This window comes from Ambystoma mexicanum, chromosome 2q, assembly GCF_040938575.1.
Source record: "Ambystoma mexicanum isolate Mex_15411 chromosome 2q, UKY_AmexF1_1, whole genome shotgun sequence".
In the NCBI taxonomy this organism is placed as follows: Eukaryota; Metazoa; Chordata; class Amphibia; order Caudata; family Ambystomatidae; genus Ambystoma; species Ambystoma mexicanum.
The window spans coordinates 1,201,922,648-1,201,947,999 of record NC_090924.1 but is presented as its reverse complement, the minus strand read 5'-3'; the positions used below and the strand labels follow the sequence as shown (position 1 = coordinate 1,201,947,999).

The 25,352-nt window shown below is 41.8% G+C and overlaps 1 protein-coding gene across 1 annotated transcript in view; it reads left to right on the top strand.

Annotated features, from left to right (window-relative positions):
- Positions 1–25,352, top strand: part of DGKB (diacylglycerol kinase beta) — a 3,560,883-nt gene that overhangs the window by 1,333,441 nt on the left and 2,202,090 nt on the right. Inside the window, exon 19 of the mRNA XM_069648599.1 lies at positions 21,732–21,892. Within this exon, the coding sequence (XP_069504700.1) occupies positions 21,732–21,892 (161 nt within the window). The remainder of the gene's footprint in view (positions 1–21,731; positions 21,893–25,352) is intronic.

The following is a 25,352-nucleotide window of genomic DNA, read 5'->3' as shown; positions in this document are numbered from 1 at the left end:
AGCATGTACAGGGCTAATACATGCTCACCTATGAAATGGGTGCATGGACAGCATGAGTAGGGGCATGGCACGATCCCCTCACGAATGGGTACATGTACGATGAGTGCAAACATCACTCGAACAGCTACTGCATGTGCAGGGGTAATGAAGGTTTCCCTCACCAATGTGTGCATCATGGACAGGTCCAGTGCAACTTTCCCCAGAAGCAAGTACAACATGGGGAGAGTCATTGCAAGTGTCTTGCAAATCGGTAACATGGTAAATCCGGCATGGAAGACGGACACAAAGGGCCTCATTACAACTCAGGCGGTAAGGGGTTTACGTCGCCGTAAACAGCGCCGACCCTTACCACCTGAGTACGAGGTCCCTTAGCGCCATGGCGGACTTAACACCTGCTTTTAGCAGGTGTTAAAATCCATGGCGCTAAGGGACCATGGAGTTAATTACGCCACCGTAATTTACGGTGGCGTAATTAACGCCTTCCCCACTCCCATTATGCCCTATGGGGCAAAAATGGGAATGGGGAAGGGTAAATGGGGATTGGGGACTTACCGCCCCGCCAAGGTCGGAATGGGGCGGTAAGTCCGCCAACCACCATGGCGTAAACGTAGTTTACGCCATGGTGGTAAAGTCACGCCCCAGGCGGTAACTTACCGCCTGGGTCGTAATGAGGGCCAAAGACATGTTTCAAAGTGTGTCTGTTTTATTAAAGAAACGAACATGCCTCATCTCTCCCTGCTTTGACGATGACGGTGCCCTAATCTAAAAATAAAATGAACAGGTGCTTGTCAGAACGTCTTACACCAATGCAACCTGTCCAAAGCTGTTTCTGCTTCTACTGACTGACCAGGACACTAACAATAATAAACACAGAAATTAGGCTAGAGAAATGTTTTCTTACTTCCCTGCATTTTTGGCTTATGCTCGTTGGTGCTTGACATCCTCCCCAGTGTCTGTCAACTGTTCTCTGTGGTACTTCAGGCCTTGGCCTGTTCTGCAGTTCAAACGAGTTCCTTAATTTCTTATATGAAAAGAAGGTCTCTTGACGCTCCACCAATCACTTGCTTAACTTAGTTTGTTCCTTAAATGTGAGGCTTTCATTTTTAAATCATCCAATTTTGTAACTGGTATCTCTTACTCACCCCTCCCGTGCTTTGTGGGTTCTTTCAGAAAATGAGTTGTCTCAGCCAAGCGTGGACCTTCAGGTTCTGTGGTCAATCGTGACTTATCATAATTCTCTAATCTTTTATATACAAGGTGGCTATTGAAGCCCTTGCCAAGCTCTTGCTTAACGTTGAGAGTTTGTTTGTCTCTCTCTGCCAGAGACCTGTTGCCTGTGGCTCTCTGCCGCCCTAGACTCAACATTGTTCCCTCCACCACACATGTCATCATTATGGTCCTGCCTCTAGGATGAGTTAGTTCTTAGGCTTCCACTGTGCACAACCTTTCTCGGACTGGCCCTATCACAACCTCGCACCTCGTGATACATTGACTCCTAAGTGGGATCACCCCCAGTGATATCCAGCTTGCCCTCTCCCACAGAAAGTGTTTTACATAGTAGGCTTGCCTCTCTATGCCCAAGGTGGACGGCTTCACCTTGGAGAGTAGGGAGACGTTACCTGAATTTCCTGTAGTAACAATACATCATTCCAGAACCAGCGCAAGCATCCCTTTTAAATATTCACACATACATCATTGCCAGGTTGAACTTTCTGCAAAGTCTTCTGCAAACCTATCCTATAAATGTTTGCAAGTTTAGTACAATCAAAACCAATTCAAGCTTCCATCACACCCTGTCAAAGGATGATGTGGAAATAGGTGTAATAATGGCAACATGTGCAGCATTGGCATATATAGCTCCCCTCTCAGATGCAACTTGCACAGAATGGATAGTGCCAGATCACGTGTCATTTGTAAATAACGATTACAGCATGAGTGCTGGCTCAATGCAGCCTGCCAGCTTCAATTCATATGTAGCTCTATGCTTTCAGAGTCCCCTCACATCCAATTATTAGATCTTAGCATAAGTACACTGGATATTGGGTCAGGTACATTGGGTGCAGTGAGCAATGATGCCCGGTGTATGCCCTCTGTCTCATCTGTTGCACTTGCACTAGAAGCAAGCTCTCTCAGCATCCCCCTATTCATTGACACCCCCAGTGGTCCATTACTTACTCCAGCGCTGTGTTTAATTGGCCCTATCAAATTGGAGGGTCAGCCGTTTTTATCATCAAATTACCAGTATTCTACAACAACCTTTCAAAATGCCCAATTACTTGAATGATGTTCACTGTAAGTTTAGTATAACACTAGAACAGCCCATATCAACATTTGTCATGTTGAGTGCTATGCAGTTAGCTTCAACATAATTATATTCTCAGCCTTATCTTGGATTAATAACACACATTAGTTACATGTACACTGGCTCACATGGCAATGCCTGACCATTGCTGCTGAGCATTGTTTGGTAATTTAGCACATACAATTGCAAATCAATTTGGTAGTGTTTGTTTGATTTCCATTCTAGATAATGTGTAAAACATTAATTCACCCACATACAGCATATTGGCAAGTATGTATGTCCAAAATACAGGGATGTTCATGCAGGAGTTTAAAAGTTGCCTGAATAAATACATTTCAGATTCAGAGCAAATGCTGCATCAAAGTAATAATGGATTCAGAGGCAGGCCTTCCAGCATTGCTGACAAAAAGGTATAGCTATCAGTTTTGCAAAGTTAATAAAACATTTTAAGTGAAATTGTGTCGCAAGCACAGCACAAATGGTCCTTTTGCAGGATTTCGTGGACAGGGTAATTCAGCTCCTTGTTGCTAAACTTCCATGAGAACCTACTCCCACCCAAAGGGTGGACTGGCCTATCAGGCTTTCAGCAAATAACCAAATAAATGTGTGGGCCATGGGCCGGTTTTATAAGCCATGGATGGGCCAGATTTTAAATTCATTACAACTTTCAAGCAACTTGCAGGCAGCAACACTATTGCCACACATCAGTGGTTCACTAGTTCTTAGTTGTGTTTTGGCTCAGGGCCACAGGCCCTGACCCCAGGAAAGAGGTTGGATGGAGGGTCGCATCACCTGACGGGCAAAGTAGGAACATCAGCAAATGTAACACTTATTTACTAAGTGTTCACTTCACTTTGAAATTAACAGCACGGCCCCTCTGCTGCCAGCCATTCACCTGCGAAGCATCAGCCCTGTATGAACAACATAAGTCATGTGGGGGGTGGTCGGACTCAGAAGATTGTTATAGTGTTAGACACTTGATAGCCTGCCTGGGCCCATGGCTGACTGCCTGAGCCTCAGCAGTGGGCCAGCGCCTGGCTGTTGCTATGAAGCAGCTTAGTTCCATGCTCTGCTCATCAGCATTGTGCAGTGCAGGGTGCATCTGATACCAGCACAGCAGCCTGGACTGGAGGACAGAACCGGGGAGGGACTGGAGATGAGGGAGGAGGAGGCAAAGCATGACGAGTGAGGAGTGCAAGGTCTACTCAAGCTGCCATGAGCCAAGGAGACAGATTGTGCACATGGGCCGGCCTGCTATAAATGCTGCTGCCTGCTGAACCTGCACTCTGAGTGACTTTGCCAGGCCGCTTGTCAGCCTCAGCAAGCAACAAGAAGTGCCATTAAAATTAACACACAAACAAGTGAGTAAAATAAAAACATAATTGATGAAGGGGAAGTAGTCGAGTTTGGAGAAGTGAAGCGTCTGTGAAAGGGTAGGGCTGCGGCCGGCTCAGACCCGGGTAAGAGGGAGGTAGTTGGGTCATCATGGACATGGTGGTTGGTGAGTGACTAGAGATGTCAGTGTTGCTATGACTCAGTGGCTGAGACTGACCCCCTGATGACTGACCTCTCCCAGGCTGATTGATCAGAGGAGTCAGCCCGGGTCTAGGAGAACATGCATTGATTTATTGCCACAGGTGAAGCCAGGCAACAGGACAGGAGCTGGCCATGGCGAAGTCCAGCCAGGAGGCAAAAGGCGCGTGATGTGGTTGCCCGGGGCGGGCCCGCCTTGATTTTACAGCAGGACGACTGACATGGCTGGTGTTATGTTTCTGATGTGTGAGTCGTGTGGGCACTACTTTACTCGCACACACCACCATATTTAGCATCAGGATGGAAGGGCAGGCAGTCAGCAGGCTTAGGCTACCAATCCCTGTATCGAACGTGGCAGCACCAACTGCCTGGCTGGGTTCTTCAGAGGCAGGAGAGGCAAGAAGTCTGCTATATAAGCACACATGTCATTTGATTAGATTTGATTTGGTATTTATATTGCACACATCCAACCATAGCCAAGCAGAAACCAGCATCTAGGCACAGATGTTCAATCCCCAGAACAGCAACTTAGGGCAGTAACAGGCAAAAATAATTGGAACAAGTGGGTTTTCAATTTCTTTAGAAAAATATTCATGTCTTCCAAGATCCGGCAGGCAATGCATTGCAAAGAGGAGGATTTCTTCTGGGCATCACAGTACATATGTAATCCAGTGACTTAAGTGTTACGAGTTCATGTCAGAGGCAGCCGGCAGGATGAGTACCTTGCCAGTGAGCGACCTGAATTCCAACGTGTTGATGAACAAGGATGTGTGTGGGAGGGGGAACAATACTATTAGTATGGCGCCTCCTATGATAAGGCAGCACTACCATCAGGAAAGGCAGATAGAGGCTTGCAGTACCCCGCTAGTCTGCACAGCAGTGAAAGGAGACTTGTGTCTTTATTCAATGATTTAATTGAATATCAGTTTTGCTTCGCACAGGTGCACACATTTGAGACTTTTATTTTCTGTTGTCGGCATGCAGAGCTATGCCTTTGTTATACATTCCTTGTTCCACCTACTCAAAGTGTATGCCACTGAGTCACCGACCATTTCGAATGGGTGAACGTGCGCTTTAAGAGTGAGCACTGGTCCCTGCCCGGACCCCCTCATGCAGGAGGGCCCTCCTCGTAACAGAACCTCACGTTTGTTGCGTCGTCATGACTATTAGCAGCATGTGCAGCAAGTGCATAATGGAGGTATTTCTCATGAGGTCAGTGCACTGTGCATCAGTGTATGCAATTCATTGTGTGTCTGTGTGTGAATGAAGACACATATGAAGCCAGGGGGGGCTAGATAGTCTAGATTCAGAGAGATATTTATAAATTAGAAAAATAATATATTACTTTGAAAATAAATACATTATTCACCTCTTTGCAGGGTGTATCAACAGTTTCCAACATTAGTTAAGTAGTTGTTATGACCGAGTCCCACCCTGTCTCCCTCCTAACCCAACACTTGCAGTGGCTGATTCAGCTGGGCCATGCTCTGACTCCAGAATGGCCAGGGGTGGTCTACAATCAATATGACCTTCCTGGGGAGAGTGACCTATGCTAGGCCTCTTAGTCTTTACTGTTGAGCCAGAACTTGTGGTTTACAGCTCACAAACAGGTGTCAGTAGGAAGTAGCCCTGCTTCCACTGCAATTACATGGATTCCTGACCTGTGAGCACCATGGTTTTTAGGAGAGCATTATACAATCTATATAGTTTAGATTTATTCACTTCTGTTTTGTAATTCATTGGAACAATGTGCTGGCTGGTGCCCCATGCATGCGTGTGCCCTAGCCTGTTGCCTATAGTTCCTAGTGCTTTCACTGGCCCTACCTTCTCATAACCAGATTGCTAGACTGGGATCATCCTCGATTTACCAAGTTCTCCCAGTTGTTTATGCAAAAAAAGCCACAATTTGATTTCAAGCACATGATCAAACAATCATCATATGTACTGTCATATGTTATTTGCTTCTGTGTTGTTGTGAATTGCCCTTTTCTTCTCTTGGGGAATCACAAATCCCTAAATCCCTCTTAGGTGACAGGGCCTCATTCCAATATTGGTGGTAGTCATGGTGCTATTTGCGCCATGACTGCCAACAATAATGGGTCCGGCACCAGTATAGTTCAATGGGGACTTACCGGTGTAGTCCGACCTTTGCGGGACCGTTAAATTCCCATTGAAAATGCCATTCCCCATTCCCATTTGAGCCCCCACAGGGCTCAATGGGAATGGGGAGGGCGCAAATAACAGGCTCGCGAATGCCAAGCCTGTTATTTGCGTCCTGGACCCTTAACAGGTCCCGTCCACAACGGCCGTTACTGGAGGGACTCGCTAAGAGACCTTGTAGTAGGGCGGTAAGGGATTACCGACACCAGTCTCCTTACCGGTGCCCGGTATCCCTTACCGCCAACCTTGGAATGAGGGCCACAGTCTCTTTTGTTGAGGTAACCTTCCTCTGTACCCAGGATTCCAGCTGGACAACCCACTCCTTACTGTTAAGTGCAAATATAATGTGCTCTTGAGTGCCCACTTGATTGTTCTTCTTATTTGGTTCAGTTAAAAGGAATGCAACACATTGGATAAGTCAAAACTATCACTGATATAATACAGTGTATAATGTGAGTACATTAATGAAGATACAAGGAAATTATAGACTTATAAAACAGAGCAAATAAACTTCCTTTTGGTGTATAGAACCACCCTCAACAATAGGAACCATTTTTATCCTTTACATTTCAAAAGTTTTCAGGAGTGTCACTTAGATCCACTGAAAAATCTACACCCATTACGACTGAGCACTAAAGTGGGCTAAATCTTGAGACTCATTCTGAACTGCATAAGTTAAAATATCTGATACCACATTATATTTCTCTGCACTGTCTGGGGACAGATGAGCCATTAGATGTATTCTAGTTTATCCTATTAGCCTCAGACTCAAATATCTTAAACATTCTCTATCCAAATAAAGTGATGTTTCAATCAAATTAGCAGTTATCAAAGGCTAAAATCAGTGTTTGATGCAGGATCCCTAAGAGAGATTGTGACCTATTCTGCATCCTAGGAGTGTTTGGTAATCAGTCACTTAGGGTGCTGTCTAACCTTGTTACTTGAAGGGGTTCATTACGAGTTGGTAAGATTATTTGTGTAAAATACTGCCATCTCTGCTGGTGGTATCTTCACAAAAGCTGCCCAATTTCCAGTTTACCACCTCCACCAGTGCTAACAATAACTTTTATTTTCCGGGATCTTTTTTTTTTTTGCCACTCCCATCCTGAATGTGAAGGTGGAAATTAATATTGTACTGTAGTGTTTCATACAACTAATATGCATTTTTCATGCATAAAAGGGTAAAAATCAATGTATGAATTACATGGGTAAGGTGGCGAGGAGGGGGACATCAGAGTTGCCGACATATTCACCCCCTTGCCATTTCCCTTTCTCAAGCCTGTGTGTCCTGTGGAATGTTTTAACCCACTAGTCTATGCCCTGCAACATCACTGTGTGCTGCTTGCATCAGAAACAACAGAATGGCTGCGGAAAAGCCTTATATGTGCTAGAAATCACTGAAAGTGCGCAGGAAAACCTGAAAAATAGGCCGCCAATCCATTTTGCCTATGTCAGTGGTAACACAGGAGACCACTGCCAAAACCTGCCATTTGGCTGCACACAGAGGAAAATGAAACTACTTGAAAAAGCAGTGCTGCATTGCAAAGGGAAGCCCAGAACTGCTTTAAAAATATGTTTTTCCTTGGCTGTGAAAAGTGCAAAAATCATGGTTCCCAAACATCACAAAAGATCCAACATCCTTGTTGGGTGTTAAACATCACTTTATTTATAGAATTCACCTAAGCACAATGTCAGCAGAAGCATTTTTTATCAGAAGAAAATCCACATTCAAAGATGCTTGCTTGGAAAAATATGTTAAAAATGGGCGCAGTACCGCCGCTCGTGTCAGAAACTGCTATTTACTTATACTGTCATTTAAACTTGTACCTTAAAATCAAAGTGTGGAAAAGAAGAGACTTCCAATCAAAAGCAATAGGGTGACAATTCAATATCTATGTTCTAAAAAGGCTGGAATTAAGAGATTTGTCGCTATATTTGTAAAAATGTAAATTGTATTTTAGAGAAAGACTATTTTAAACATTGTTTTAAAAGTAAGTTAAAGCCAGCCACACTGAGCTTCAAAGACATTCCACAGTTTCTCCCAAACAAAGGACTCTTCCCCCCTGCCCTCTGCTGAAGAACTGGCAGGGAGGTGTGAAAGGAAATGGGAGGGGACTTCGGCCTGTTGCTCTGACAAGAAACAAAAGACTCCCTTGAATGAAAGGAAAAGCAAATTTGGGAGTGACAGAAAACAACTGCTGGCAGGAAGAAGCCTGGGACTGCTTATGCCCAGCCAAAACCTTGGGGGCGGAGACAGACAGTTTTCTTTATTCGGAGAGCACAGAAAATATCTTTTTGAAAAACACTCATAGAAAACTGAACAAAATTGGTAAAAATCTGTAAACATAGTGTTGTTAAAATGAAATTTCTGCTCACGTTTTAAAACCACTCTGGAATTGGTGCGAGACTGAACCATGAAAATGTGGACTTTGTAGCAGTTGTGATAATGCTAAAAATATGAAACTTCATAGGAGTATGCCCAGATGTTATGTGCATGTATCTGGAAAAATGTGTACAGATCTGACACTGGGTAACCACTGGGTAACCAACCGAAAAAGATGTGCCTTATTTAATCTGTAATGTAAATATGTATTATTAGTAAGTTGGTGATATTGGAAATATGTTTTATATGAAAAACAGATTTTCTGTCTAGGAATAAAGGGGAGGTTTTTCCCTGGATTGTAAATTGCAGCATCACTATGACACATTATGACACTCTGGTTGCTTCTCAATCAGGGTAGAGGAAATTCTCTGACCTATCGGATTCCTAGAGGGTTGGGCTTAATATAATCAGCCTACCCACCCCCTTGGGAAATACATAAATAGGGACTGTTGAGGACCTAGAGACACACACATTCACCCATCAACTAATTTACTGGCAAAGCGCTCTGCAGGAAGGACCCAGACCAAGACTCCAGAACCCAGATCAAGACTCCAGAACTCTGAAAGCAGAAGGCTCAATCGAAAGCTGAACCCTTCTCAGCTGGCCTTTAAAATCTTGCAACCTGATTTTATCCCCAAACTTGCAAGGGGCACAACCAATTCAACAGCCGGGCTGTGCTGTTTTTCTGCTTCTTGCCAAGAACACTTGCCAGAACCCAGAGATCCAAACCAGTAGAGCAGAGCTGTAACCCAGAACCAACTCGTCACATCCAGTCCAAGAGGCCGTGAAGAGACCAGAGTGCCTTGCTGAGTGCAGAACCAAGCGCCTGAATCCTGTCCGGTGGCGAGCAGATTCCAGTCCAAAACCCTTGACCAGATCTTTGACGGGCCTATTCCAAAACCATAGTTGTGAGTATCTAGCATAGAATTGTCCATAGCCAATCTCTGACCCGTAAGTAATCTAATCCAACCTATTCCAACATATTCAGAACTGCATTGTAGAATCTCTTTTGTCTGTCCTGAATCCTTCTCTCATCCATATAATCCTGTGATAATTGTAGTTATAATCATCTTTGCTGTAATATATATTTGCTGAAGAAAGGGAAGTGTTGCAGCGGGCAAAGATCAGACAGAGGCGCCTCTGGACTGGTGGCGGTACCATTGGTATCTCACATCTTCATTGCCTCCCTTAGTGTTAAGAAACCCCTGTTTGTAATCTTCAAAAGTGCATATCTCATTTGAAATCTTGACTCTTTTTAGAAAAATCGACCTTTACTAAAACCTCTGTAACTTTTGAACCGTACATGCTAGAAACGAAATTTAAGTGTCAACTTGAAACCAAACTTCTCATAGTTCTGCCGCAAACGTGCGTGGAAAAGTTTGCTGTGATTCTGCATTTGGCTCAATTGCATCCCATGTAATACCGCTACTTCTTTGCAATCAACCTCTGAATTCAATTTCCTATCTGCCAGTCATTCAAACATCATTGCTAAAGTTTACCTGAACCTATCCAAAGCAGGTCCCACTAGTTCTAAATCCATTTTAGTGAATTAAATAAAATTTTCAGTATTTTTACCATTCATTACAAAACCACATTCAAAGCATTTGACCTGTTTAAAATCATTCCTGTTTTTCTCTAAGCTTGCTGGGGAAATTGGGATTGAAACTGGATTTGTAGAGTGTTTTATTCCAGAAACCTGATTTCTCTCCTTCCATCTCTTTATTGCATATTAGGGGGGATTCAGCATTATCAGGGGGAAAGAGTGATTATATTGCATTTGATTGATTTTATTTCTGTGCTGCATTAATCTCATATCATTTCATTTCATTGAACCCACACCCAGTTTTATTCTATGCTACATTATTCGTTTCATCCATATTCCTATTGATTAAAGAGATTGATTATTGTAATATTACCCAACGCTGATCAATGTATAAATATTAATAGTGTGATATCCAGATATTGTTCATAATTCATAAAAGGGTGATTTACATATTGTTCAAATCCATCAACTAAATCTTTTAACTTTACAAAACAACCTACTTCTTGGTTCAGTGAGACCGGGGGGTGGATTCAAAGAAAGGGGCGTGATATAAGGATACATCATTCAGAAATAAAAGAGCTATTAAAATAAAAATATATAATTAAGGGTTCCAGCTGGGCACCTCATGCTAGGCATTGATTTAGTTGGAGTGCTGGGTTGAAACCACTTACAGTCCCTTCTGTACAATACGAAAGAATCTTAAATGATGTTGGGGACATTTTGGAATGTTTACCTTCAACTTTGACGTGAAGGTAAAATTAGGCAGACTGTCTACTAAATGTTTGGCTGAAATACCTCTGGCATTATTCCCAAGGAATGGTGGTATTTGTCAAAACCCTGGTCTGCTTGAATGGTAAAATCAGCACTACTTGACAAACATCACTGATTTTGACATTACCACTAAACTCCAAATGACCCACTTAATCTATATGTTCTCTGGTTGTACTTCTGTCAATCATCTTTGTTAAAGAGCTTCTAGCTATGTTGCTGTGTTACTTTCCCTAGTTCCTTAATTGTCTAAGGCATAGATTGCATTTGAAGGCAATTCCCTGTATGCTCACACCAAAGAGAATAGAACCTGCTTGGAAAGAAAGGTCCAAGTCGATCCTGTAAGGATAACAAGTTTTAATCTCACACGCAGATCAGAGCAATAGCAAAGAACTCTGCTGCTAAGAAAATTCTGCCGAAAAGTAGTACAAGCAAAATCTTATAAAGGAAAACATTGTCATACATGATGCAATACATATAGTAAAATTATGTGCAGCTGGCTGGTGTGCGCCTATACATGATCCGCCTGCTCCATTAGAGATGCCATGTCATTGGTTCCATCCCAATCCATACGTCGTCCGATACTTGGGTGCTGCAGTGATTATCTTCTTCTCACATTGAAGATTAAAAAACAAATTAATTATCCCCCTACCATAAAAATATTTTAGCACTCATACTGTGCACCTGGCAGGCCTTAAAATGGGCACAAAGAAGGTTCTGGGGCACCTTAACCTTCACACACATATTTGACTCACTTCCTTCCTATCCATCCAGCTCCAGTGTCTTCTCCCTCATTCTGAACTATAATATATCCCCCCAGCACCTCACAATACAAATCACATGATTTTCGGTTCAACAATTTGCCCTGTCCATCCTCTTTGAACCTTCCATGACTTGTTACTTTGGGGTTGGTGGTCAAAGGACACTTACATTTTAGTCAGTTATATGGGCTATAACTCATAGTCCTCTGGGGATGAGCCAGGTCATGTTTTGGCCAGTGTGAGATAACATGCACACCAGGCGCCGGTCTGTGATTTTGGCCTTGTAGGGCGCATTCCTCTCAAACAAATTTGCATTTGGTTGGGGTGTGGGCTGTCCTCATGGGAGCTCAGGCATGGCTGAAGATTCCCCTCATCTAGCAATTTGGGCCTAGTGCATACAATGCTGCACTCGCTGCACAGGCCTTTCCTTCTACCTATGGTACTTAACATCTACGCAAAATAGCAATGCTGCTCGTGCCCTACGCTATACTGTGTGGGATGATTATATTTGATTATATTTTAGTGGTGTCCTTTTGTATTGGGAGGTGGTATCCCTGGCCCATCATAGTGCTTTGAATGCATCTCACATTACTCTATAAACCACCTACTGTGGTTTGGAGGAGCTGCCCCCTTCCAAACACATTGTATCTGACCACTCAGGTAAGCCTGATCTCCCTAAACAGTGCCTCCTGCTTAAAGACATTTCTTGAATGTAGTGCCTCAATTGTATTTTTGGTAAATGACTTGTTCACCAAATCAATAGTTGTAAATAGGGGAAAAGGTACAGTCACTCAATAAATCAGTGAGATTTAGAATGTGTTGACAAGAAAAAGTCCCTACAACCTTCTCTAATGATTGACAGCAAAATGCTGACTTCACCTACTAATCCGGTATCAGCTTAAAGGACTTCACTGCAAGCCCCACATTCATCAGTAAGCAGAGCAGGCAACAGTCAACTAGCAGTCATGGGAGGGGACATTAGCAACAACTGCTGCAACCAGCTGGTGAACTTCTTTTACTCTTCAACCAGCAGTGACAATCAGGTGTGTTGATTGAGCCGTTGCAGTGCCCCCTCCTGCTGAGATTCCTTCGCTATAATTGTGGAAAAAATGGTATTTGATCTCTGAGGTAATTCATATGTTCAATATTGGAAGAATTACACCTTGCAAATCCTAATCCTTAGTGACTCTTTTTTTTAATTTCACGTCATGTTTTATTTCATGCTATAGTGGTTGTTTTCCTAAAACATTAATGATCATTTTTAATTCATATATCACTCTTTTTGTCATTTTAATGCTCAACATGTTAAAGGTTGTCCTTCATTACCTTAACCCTCACCAGTTTCTTCTTGAACGAAGTCACATTCCAATGTAATCAAAATTAGTAACGTTAAATTAACATGTTTGTTCAATAAATGTTACTAGCAAAATAGAATTTTGGTAGGTATTCTGGTCCAGGGCTCTAAGAGTTTCACATTTTATAAATATATGCAAGGTACTTGTCCTATATATCGATCGTGTACATATGAAAATTGACACCAACTGTAGTCCTCATTTGATGTGTGTTTTCATATGTACATTAGTATAAATCTACAAAATTATCTTCTGCACATACATGTACACGTCATATAGAAGATGTGCTTTTATTATGTACATGTATTACATTCCCCATACATCTATGAAAACTCACATCAATATAAGGTCAAATTTGTATCAGTGTTTATACTTGTAGGAGGCATATCAGCATTTTAAGTTTCATACATGTACTAAATTTACATCTCCTACACATATACATATGGAACCTCACATTAAAGTCAGTCCTGATTTTGATTTGTGCTTTCAAACACACATAATTAGTCTCCTACACATATTTTCCCAGCAAGTTAAAAGATACACATTGCTTCCGGGGATGTGTGATTGTGAGATAAATCATAAAACTTGAATATTTCAGAATTGTCCAGCTCGCTGTTCAATTTTTTTTAAAGTGCACCAAATCCTGAAAAAATGTTGAGGCATGCAAAAAATCGAAAACATTGAAGTGGCCTATTTTGAGACATCTTGGCTAAAAAAAAATCAATTTTCTTTATAGAAGAAAACTGTGTTTAAAGCTAATTAAATTGTGATTAAAACACAAAATTGAAGATCATAAGGCTCAGATTCTGTGCCAGCACATATAAGTCTTAACATAGGTTGTTAGGCAGTTGTTTACAAAATTGCTACTTACAACAATGATTGTGAATAATTCTTTAATGTGGGTTTATCAGGTAAACCGTATACATAATTAAGTCGTAGTTGGCTTTGTTCAAAGATATTGCTTGGGGTTGTCCAATTGAAGGTTGGTCTTCCTCTGTTTGATGATAAAGTTGTCCTTATATATGGATAGTTGGTGTTCCAATAGACTTGATAATAAAGTCCTCCTTATGTATAAAAGTTAGTGTCCCATTGGGTCTTCATTGAAGTAATTTATTTGATGCGATCAATATCCTGTGCCGATTTGGGTCTTCATTAAAGTGGTACTCTCTTGTCCTCCATTGAAGTGGTAATCTCTTGCCCTCTATATGTGTTTCACCACTCTGGTTGAGTGGCTCATCAGGAGGAATTTATGTTTAGAAGATCCACAGGAGTTCTCAGATAATTCGAGTAGAGTCAAAGATGGCATTCCCCTTGTAAGGCGCTCAATCCATCTGGAGTGCTGTGAGGTGGATTCGATTACTTCAGCCGGCAAGTGGCTAAAGCGAACGCTGATCCTTGTGGATAATTAAAACACAACTGTTTCAAAATATGTAGCCACCCGTGAAGAATCCTTTCATTTTCCTCACATGGGTTGAATGCATCCTTAATTTACTGTGTGCATTTTTCAGAAGTTTACATGGAAGAGTTGTTAAGAAATGTTCTTTTCTGTACCTCCATGTGCGGTCGACTTAACCTTAACTATGCCATGCCACCTTAACTTGTGCAATGGCATAAACAATATATGTGTTACTCCTGATGAAGCTCAGTATGGGCTATGGGCTTTATTTCGATATCTATGCTTACGCTACACAGTAGGGAATATTGATGCATGTGAAAAGATTCAGAGCAAGGAGTCATTTTAAAAACAAATTCAAAGCTGCAGCCTGCATTATTAGTTGGGAAACACACACGCAAACAATATGTGCAATGATTTGCAGCATCTCAAATCTCACTGAGAAGGCCTGAGATGAACATTTCAGGTACCAGAAAATATCCTGCAACTTGTGTTAAAATGGGAAAATGCTGAATCGGAGAAGAAGGAACAGCAGTTTAAAGAAAGAAAAACAATATTTAATGCTGCTGTGTTTTTGAGAAAATGTCAAATCAAGGGGAACAGGAAAAGGCACAATAAAAGCTGAAATCGTGAAATGAAACCAACTTTAAATGGAGCCAGCACTGAATACTGACATAAGGGAATCCTTTTAACTCACAAGGACATCCCCCAAACCCGGCGTACCGGATGGGAAGACAGATGCATTCCCTTCCCAGGCTAATACACTCATTGAAGCCAGCTTACTGAAGATAAAGATCCTTCTTCAAAACAAGCAAGGTTGTGCCATAAAGTTCAAGTGTTGAATGTTATTATTTCCCTGTGTGTATCCTAGGTCTCAACATTTAAACAAATACTTTAAATTCAGTTGAATCTGTTTTCATGTTTAATTGTATCTATTAACACCATCTCACCGGGTTAACTGATGGGAAAATGTTCACATTTGACAGGACTGCATGTCTGGAAACGTTGCAAGACGAGACAGACGTCACACTAAATCCACAGATATTCAGATTACAAAGCTCTTTTCATCATCCAGGCCCGAGCCATAACATCCATATATGCAGGACTGAGTGAACTGTAGTAGTTTCCCAGCCCTATCGAAAATAACATTACCAAGTTACTAGTGCTGTATCTAAGCAAAAGAACAGTAATTGTAATGCCATATTTTTGTATCAAAGAAAATGGCCTTTAAAATATACATTGAATTGATTACATCTCTTAGATAACTCACTTAGATGTCAACATGTTCAGCTGAAAATCCTTTATTAGAGGGACCCAAAATGATTTTGTTTAAATGTATTTTTAAAATGCAAATTATGCACATTTGCATTTTGTCACAAATAAAGCATGCACGCTAGTGTGTCATATGTCCCCATGTATGCAGTGATAAAACCATTATATTGAGATGAAAACATTATTTGAATATAAATGTAAAAGTGAGTTAAATGGATACATCTGTAACTCAGAAATTATTCATGTTATAATGTTAAAACTTGCATCAATTGATTTGTGCCAGAGAGAGAGAAATCTGATGAGCTGATTATGTTTGTGGTCACAAAGTTGGAACGTAATGTTTTATAACGTGACCATTTTTAATGCAAGAAATCCATGATCTGGCATCTCATAAATGGAATGGAAGCTGGGTGTAGAGGTTACTCCCATCAGACTGCCCTCTTCAATAATATGCCCAGTGACTGTAGGGGGGCCGTGTCTACTGTAATGTCACTTTTGGAAACTTTTCCAAACATATACATTGACCAATTACATTGGCCAAAATATACACATCTCAAAAAGGTTGGTTTTTCTGTTCTTTGAAATGAGTAGACAATGGGATACTAATGGATACTTACTGAAGAAAAATATTTGCTCCCTCACTGACGGATGGACAAAAGAATTGACAACAACATGAATGAGATGGAATAGATTGATTTCCTGTACCCTTTGATGGATTATTGGCAGAGACTGAATGTGAGGCCTACCAGGAGGTATAATCCCAGGCCTTCTCTTGTGGAAGAGAAAGCAGACAGGCTTTGGAGAAAGGTTTATCCTAGATTACTGGCTGATGCCCAACTGTTCCTAGGGTGGGAGAATTGAACCAGTCCTTAATTGGAAGTGCCCACCTGCCTGTGATGCAGCCAAAAGAAATCCTGATTTGAGTATTATCATAAAGGGAAATGATCATGCCAGGAGTGATCCTATCAAGTGAATTAGAGTAAGTTCTAGTCCCTTTAATTTGTTAGTAATTAGGGGGTGGGAATCGATACATTAATTGTGAATCCTGAGAAGTTAGGAAAATTTCAGAAGTTTGTGTGTTTCTGGAAAAAGATATATTTTAGATTAGGACCAATGGTGTGCCTAGATTTAGATCACCTTACTCTTTCTCTATGAAATTATGTCTAGCTAGGAAGAATTATCTAGGAGTTAAGTTGACATCTTATTGTGTGCATAAATAGAAAAAGAGGATAATTGAAGTGATTGCTGGATATATCATCAAGCAGAATAAGGAGATGAATGCAGGGTTGCTCAATATAAAAGAAGAGTATGATTATTTGCTGTCCATTTCTTTCCATTGTTCAAGGTGCCCATTGAAAGGGAGAATGGTGCATTTTACACAGTAATTGAATAGAAATATCACTTAAGGGTATTTTGCCAATATACTGCTGAACATAATTATTTATTTCTACAAGCCATTCACATACCCGAAGGTCCAATAGCTTGTTATAATTAAATTGAACATCAAACCTGTCTATTGAGGGAAGGGGGTGGTATTTTGAAGTGAATAGGCAGGGATATGTTATCTTATTTGTTGTTTTCAAAATTAAAAGATTCCTCCTGGACTCTCATGCATCCAATCTATGGTGCATGCATGCTCAGAGTGAATAATTAAATTCATAGATACTTAAGTGTAGCGTCTGTTACTAATGTTCTATGTCCATATCTGTGGCATTGAAAACTGAAGAGACTAGTGTGTTGATTAATTTTACAATTTGCCTTTTTAAGAAACAATTTGTTTATCTGTAATCTGATTAAATCATTTCTATTTGGTTAATAAATGGGCTTTCTGTGCAAACCGATGTGCTTTTTTGTTTTGTATTTCTCCTTAAAGGGGAGCTATGGGGAATACATTCTATTAAATTGGGGTCCCATATTCATAAAAATAACTTTATCAAAAAAGGAAGAATTGTTCGTGCATGGTTTGAGGTGGTTGGAAACTGCCCCTGAATGAGATATTGCTGAGTTAAAATATCCTCCAACACAGATCATTCTGAAAATTCCAGGACCTAGGGCGAGCCCACCATAGCTAACACGTTTTATTTTAGCCATTAACTCATGCCTGTAACATAAATGTCTCAAGCTCAAACCAGCCAAACCTGGAATTCCGGTGTTTGTCCCACACCTCTGACAAACGATTAATTGGCCTTCAGAATTAGGACTATGCCAGGGGCATTCTAAACAAGTGACGATCTAGGAGTTATTCCACATTACCTCAGTTGTCCAAATCGGATTGGTCACTTGCATCAATATTACCCATCTTGGACCAGACCCAGATCTCTCAGTGTTAGTACTTTCCATCATTAGTCTATATTTGAGTCTTCCTGCTGTACTTATTTCTAAATTGAACCATTTACAAAACATGGCACCCCAGGACATTACAATCCCTAGACATAAAGAACATGTTGAACCCACCCTACTCTTCACTCCCTGCACTGGCCCTTGTACAGCTGCAAGTGAAGATTAATTAGTTTGCATGTTGTACCAAGAACATAACAACCACAGACATTGATTAATTCTAAAAATAAAACAATCAAATCAGCATTACTGCTCTATATAAAGTCAGCTTCCTTTTTATAAATCTTTGGAATACAACCCCCTAGGCCTTTCACAAGAGCATAAACCACAGGGTATTTAAGGAAGAATTGAACACTCAAATCTTTGTACAATACTTAGCCAAGATCTACTGGTCAGTGCAACTCCTCCATACACGCATTTTAGCGCCAAGTGACCTCCACACCGACCTGCGCTCTCCAAATAAACATACCAAACATAACAATGCCCACAGCTTTTCTTAACACAATAACATGAAATCATGTCTTGCTGATCATATTGTCTCAAGCAAATCTCAGGGATGCAGAAAATATGGAGATAAGACATTTTGCAGTTGAACATTGTGTTTTATCAAGACTCTCTGGGAGATTGTTATTTTCCAATAAAAAAATGCTTATAATGTCTGTTTTTTAGCCTAATTACCAATTCTAGTTACTTCCTTCACATACAAGCATCTAATTTACGCAATACAAATATGGTCTAAGGTACCTGAACTTTCTGAGCATGATTCAATAACATAAAAAATGTAGTGTTTACAAAATGTGCACACATATGAGAAAATATTTTTTTCCTGTGTGCAGATTCAGAAAAATTAAAGCAGAATGTGAGCTGGGATGCAAGTGCAATGCCCCAACCGTGAAAAGGTTTTAGGCTGTGTAAATTGTATTAGCAAGAAGAGTGATTAAGTGTCAGTATGTTGCTGTTAAGTTTGGCATGTTCTGCACACATGTTTTTTGTGTAGTGCATGTAGTTGTGCTTTGGTTGCATTAAGGAGATCTTAGAATATGCAGTTTTATTCTATATTCAGGAAAGATTTTGGTAGCTGGTGAAAAGGTAGCTGAAGTGTCCATCAGTAATATAGGGTAAGGGACGTGCTGTAGTAACATGAGGGCTGCGTACCACGTGAGTGGGTGTTCCACCATTTTGGATTAGACCTCTTTAGAAGTTGCAGCTCTTGGAGGTTAGAGAATTAGGGCACCTTTTGGAGCTTTTGCTCTGCCCATTTAATTAGAGTTTATGCGTCCTTCCCTCTATCGAGGAAGGGAGATGCACAGTGAACCTAGCAGTTAATTGTGCAAGGACAAGCAGTTAACAGAAGCTGAGAATGTAATGTTGGTTTTGGATGAATAGATTAGTGCTACCATTGTGAACGACAAATCTCATGAGAACAGAGCTTGTTGTCTGCCATGGCCAAGGTATTGAGTTAGGTTTTGAGTAATACTATCTCCATTGACAAGTGGCTGGTCCATTTGAACTACAGATGTCTGAGCAAATAAATAAAAGGCATTCATGGCCGATAGAGGTGCCTTGAATGTGTTTTTTTATAAAGCAGGTAGGAGGTGTGCTGGGGAAGTAACACATTTTAAAACAAGAGTAGCAAGAGGTGATTCCAAATAGTACAGCTGCAAGGTTGAAGGGGATATATGGGAGTTCCAAATGATCTGATCTCATGAGGAATCCATTCTATTCCTGGGTGGGCTTGGCCTTGGTGTTTGCATACACTCCGTGATTGGGTCCTGTAAACAGTATGCACAGCATGAGTTGGCCAAAGGTATTGTGACCAATAAGGGAGCCCATTGTTGCAACACAGCACCTAAATATGGTGGGCCAATCCCATCACATGGTTTCCTGTTTACTGTACAATTAGGTCATCTTTTGAGGGGTTGTATTTAGACAACCATTGTCAGTTGCGTAATAAACTTTTGGGGATGTTTAGATTTCTGTATGGGTGGTAGCCAATGGGGAACATGGAATTATGTTGTATCTGATATGTATTGTGTATGGTAATGTGTGGTTTTCCATTATGAAAGATGTAACTGGAAATTGGTGTGTCAAATGTGGTGTCAGTTCTCAGTTTTACGGGGCTGACTGACACTCCCGGCCATATTTGCAAATGGTGAACTTCTAATTGATCCCCTTGGAGTGGTTTCTATCAAGTGGGTTTTAGGCCTAGCCTACATGTGAAAATCCTTTGAGCATGCTGTTTCACACATTCAAAGCATATGCAAGGTCTGAGATTGATAGGGCATGGCATGCAGTCTTTAATCACAAGGTGAACATCTACAGAGATGGTTTTCTGCACAAGCCTGGCTTGCCGTCCTTGCAGCAAGGCTGGCAAAGGGAAAGGCCAGTGCTTCCATTTGACTTTTCAGAAAAATACCTGCATTGCAATGGCCAACATGGAAAAACTCCTACACACCATTTGCATTTTGATTCCACTTGTTTTTACTTTTGCACTTTGAAAATAGGAGCATGAATGTAAAAATCTGCATTCCGAATCTTGAGCTCTTCGGCATGATTTCTTGAAATGGACAACCCAAAACCAGCATGGTTTTAGGTCTGTTTTCCACCCATGTGCCAATGACTTTCTGCATTTTAGGTGTGCACCAACAGTGGGATATGCAAGGATCCTGAGCGGCAAGGCACTTACGTTTGAAGCATGTCCCTGTTTATGCATGTAGTTCCCCTTTGAAAATCAGAACACCAGATAGCAGGCTATGTCCGTTGCAGGATGTAACGAACATGTATTCCATCTTGTGACCAGCATGTATAGGGGTGCACTCTGAGATGTCCTCCCACTTAGGCTTTTCCCGTAAGTCTGGCCTCTTCCCCTAAGTCTGGCCTGCTCTGGATCAGGTATAAACAGTGGCATGCAGTTTCTCACTCAGACATTCTCTTTCATGTCCCACTGATGTGGATGATGGTGAAATGAGGGTAAGCACACTGCTTTTACATTACTCACAGAATCCATCATTAGAAAATGGACACTTCAGTCAAAAACCAGAGAAGTCACTATTTTGCCTTAAATCCTAGGCGGCATTGGCTGGCACCCACAGGCAGTGACAGAAACAATGAGTTTTGCCTTGACAGTCTACTTGTAGGTGAAGTAAACCTAAAACCCTTTGGGGAGCAGCTTATAAGGTGCTATGCATTGTTCTACTACTTTCAGCCAACGGGCAAACGAGCTCTGCTGCATCTTGTGTCTCATGACTTTTGAGGGAACCCAACCTGTTCTCGGTCCATCTACAATGCATCTTATCCCTTTAAAATATTTTATATGTCAATTGTGATGTCATGTGATTTCAATAGTGATATGATCATTGGTTATTAGTGGCGCCAATATTAATGTAAATAAGTTAATGAGATGTACAGTGTGAGACCTGGTGTTAGATGCTATCGTTTTCACATTTCTTTTTATTCACCTTACCATAAGCCTACTGTCACTTCAACTGTTATGTTAACATACTATAGTTGTTTAAAAGAATTCCGATTGTATTTGCCTTTACTGATAGCGCTGAAACGATTTCTTGAGAAGTAACCTTATCATAACATGTAAGTAGTAGTAGTTTGTCAACTATATAGCGCGTTTATCCCGTTATTATGGCCACACCATGCTTGTGGGTGATCACCCTCGTGGACCTTACTACAGGCATGTAGAATGTTGTACTGAGTAGAAGGTGGGTGCACATTAGGCTGAGATAGGGGTTAGGTGTGATGGCCGTTCTCCACTAAGCAACCCAAGATGGTCATGCATGTGCATGGGTGCCTGGGGGAGGTCAGGGGATTTAGAGAGTCCAAGCAATTGATGTGTAACATATATGTATCACTACATATTTTATAGTGTAGTTGAAAATGATTAATTAAATACTAAACATTTTGAACTTTTCTTAGGTTATGAGGGTGAAAATCTTTTAAAATTCCTGAAGGATATAGAGAACAGCACAGAAATCATGTTGGATAGATGGAAAATTGATGTCATCCCAACTGATAAAGAAGCAAAGGGAGATCCAGTGCCTTATTGTATAATCAATAATTATTTTTCTATTGGAGTGGTAAGATGTTGATCTTTTACATTAAGTGTCTGGTTTCTAAATTATGCATTGCATGTTTTAACAAATCAAAAACAGCTTTGACATTGTTTTTCCTGTAAAGTATGCATCTTTGTCATGACTAAACACACTTAGGGCCTGATTTGCAAAACTCTTTTAATATGGGAAATTCCCAATGAAAAGTCCTTTGTTAACCAGGCCCCTAGTATACTTACAAATGCATCAAGTTAAACGATTGGCTGGCATGGAGCTACTTTAACATGCTCATTTTTTACAATTAAATGTGTTCACTAAATAGACAATCATCTCAATATATGTGTTCAAATAAGATAAAGTATAAGAGTTAAAATACATCTAAATAGAAAGCATTATTCCAATGTGGTATCGCCTATAGCGGCTCAGGAACCCTACCAGCCATTCTCTTTTGAGCAACCTTGTCTTCCAGTACTTACATGTGTTAAATATAGAAACACAATTTGACTCAATACCACTTCAAAGTGAAATGTCCACCTACAAATGTCAAAAGTGTTTGTTATCAACCATTGAATCTTTCGTATGGTATACTCTTGTTCTCAGGCTAGCCCTTGTCAAGGCTCTGTGTTTCAATGGGAATTCAAGTTATGTCTTGTTAAATTATGTTACTTTTTTTTTCTGATTGTTCACTAGTTAGGCGCCTATACAGCAGGTAAATACCATTTCAAAGCGTCCACAGGACAAAGGGAGGGACCAAGGGAGGGAAACACATTAGTAAACACAAAATATTTAAATACAGTCTGGGAAAAATGTGGGGAAAGGATGAACCTACCATTCCTTGTGAGTATTCAGAAAGTACAAGTGCAGCAAGGAAGAGGGAAAGGGGAAAATGCTGAAGTGTCCGTGCTCGTGGGTGAGCCACTGTTAAGTGCATGGTAGAAGTGCATGGTGAGGAGAGTGCTACATGGCCTGGGGCCGTGATGGGAAAGTGCGAGCCTCCAAGGCTGAGGAAGTGCAAGGGCAAGCTCTGAGGGTAGGGAGGTGCTGGTACTATTGGATGTGGGAGGTCAGGAGCCCGAAGATGCATGAGGGCCCAGGGCATCAATCACAGCAGCTGTGCAAATTAGCAGAGAAGAGAAGAAGGGAAGGAGAAGATAAAGAGGAAAAGAATCAAGAGATGCAAGCATTTCTTCACAGGTGTTCAGATGAGCAGTTCCTGTGCCTCTGGAAGCTCGGAATCCAGTACGGTTGATGGTCTTTGAGTCTACCAACAAGTTTGGTGTGCAAGTTGAGTTGGGGCAAGGCCAGCTTCTCCAGCAGTTTCCCCAGGAAGGCGGTGATGTAAATAGGGTGGTAGTTTTTTGGACCACTAGGGTCTGCTGAAGGTTTTTTCAGGAGGGGACGTACAAGGGAGTGCTCAAGGGAGGAGGGGAAAGATCCAATGGCAAAATAATGATTACAGAATTCATTGAGTGAGGGGGCAAGAGAGCCAATGTTGTCCTTGATGGTTCTGGGTGAGCAATGGGATACCTGTTTAGAAGAGACCTTCATGGAGCGGAGAACTCTGGTAACTTCTTCAGGTGTGACGGGAGATGAAGCAGAATGAGGAAAGAGGAGGGTGAGGGGCCAAGGGATGACAGGGGGAAGGGTTGTGAGGGTGAGTAGCAAGGGTGCTCAGGATGTCCTGAGTGTTTGTGGAGAAGTGAGTGGCCAGTGGATTGCAGAGGGCCTGGAAAAGGGAAGGGGGGAGGAGACTGCAGAAGGGTTGGCTAGTTCCCTGCAGATCTTGAAATGTTCAGCCATGTTGTTGGATGCAAAGGAAATATGTGCCTGTATGTGGGGTATTTTCTTGGCATGGATGGAGAGTCTGTATTGCCTTTGGAGCAGGCGACAGTACAGTTTGTCAGATGATGAGCCATAGGTTTGCAACTTATGTTTGTTTGCTCTGTACTTTTGTTTCAGGGCTGCAAATTCAGCGTCATACCAGGTGTTGTGCTTAGAAGCAGGTTTCAGGCAGATCCTCACGGCTAGGGCAAGAATGTCAAGAATATTGGTAATAGAGAAATGGAGGTTGCTGAGGGTAGAGTCAGTGATAGAGTCAGAGGTAGGTGGGTGAGGTGGAGTGAAGGTGGAAGCGAAGGCAGAAGCCGACACATGTTTCTTTGGGCAGATGTTAGTGAATTAAGTTGACAGGGCTGTCGGGGGTGCGGTCAGAGGGCCAAAGGGACCCAGCTGTGAGGAGAAAATGGCCTGGGCAAGAGAGATGGGTGGCAAGGGGGGAGGAGAGAGAGAGGTCAGAGTGAATGAGGGCATTAAGACTGTGTCCAGGCGAGTGGGTTGGACCAGAAGAGAGAATAGAGAGGGATGCAAAGGTGCAGAAGTCAATGAAAAGAGTAGATGATGTGACATGGGAGTCCAACTGGATGTTGAAATCATCCAAGAGGAGGAGATCGGAGGTGGAGGAAAGTAAGGAAGAACAGAAATCAGCCCATTCAGATAGGAACAGGGTGGTAGTGCCTGGAGGCCGTTAAATGGTGCAATGGCCAAGGTGGAGGAGAGCGAGATGACCAACTTGGACACCAGACTCTCAAAGGAAGAGTAGAGCTGGGTGGGTAAGATGGAAGAAGGAACCCACTATGGCAAGTTTAAGGCAACCCCATCGCCAGCACAGTGAGGTTGAGGCTTGGAAATGATTTTTGGGCCATCCGGTGGGAGGGAGGAGAAAGCAGTGACCGAGCTGGCATTGAACCATGTCTCGGTAAGAGCGAGAATGTTTTCAAGGAGGAGGCAGATGACGGCAGAGGCTGAGCGGGCGTTAAGAGTTGCCAGGTGAAGCAGGTCTCTGACCTTGAAGGTTTTCTTAGAAGGGGTACAAGGGCGTGGAACACTTGTAGGAAGGGGGGGCGTAGCAAGAGTAGCGGGAGGAAGGTAGGAAGTGAATGAGAGACAACAGGATCTGGTCAAAGAGAAGGAAGTTGGGTTGAAGACCCTGAAGCAAGATAGTGCCTGTGTGGTAGACATTAACGAAGCAACATGAAGATGAAGAGCCGGCCAAGAGGACTTCCCACTTGGAACCGCCATTAATGGGAGAGGATGAGGAAGGCAAGAGAGTAGAGATGAGACCAGGGTTCTATAGGTCTGGAGAGGGTACAGAGAAGATGATATTATTGAAAACCTCTCTGAAAGAAATGCTGACATAGGTGTCTGCGATGGGAAGGCCAGGGTTTTCACTCAAGATGTCTTTGCTTGTGCTTTTTCCTTCCCGACTTCGAGAGATAGTGGGAGAGGTGAAAGTGTAACAGTTAGCGAAGATGGGTGAGATGGTGAGAGCCATAGGAGTGGAAGATTTTAGTAGAGGAATAAGGAAGAGTGGCTGCACTGCACAGTTCTAGCTAAACTCACCAGGTGGCCTAGTAGATACAAAAGGCAAAAACGAAATTCAAAAGGAAAGTGACTTTTCAAAAGTAGGCCTTAAATGCAAAGCAAAATA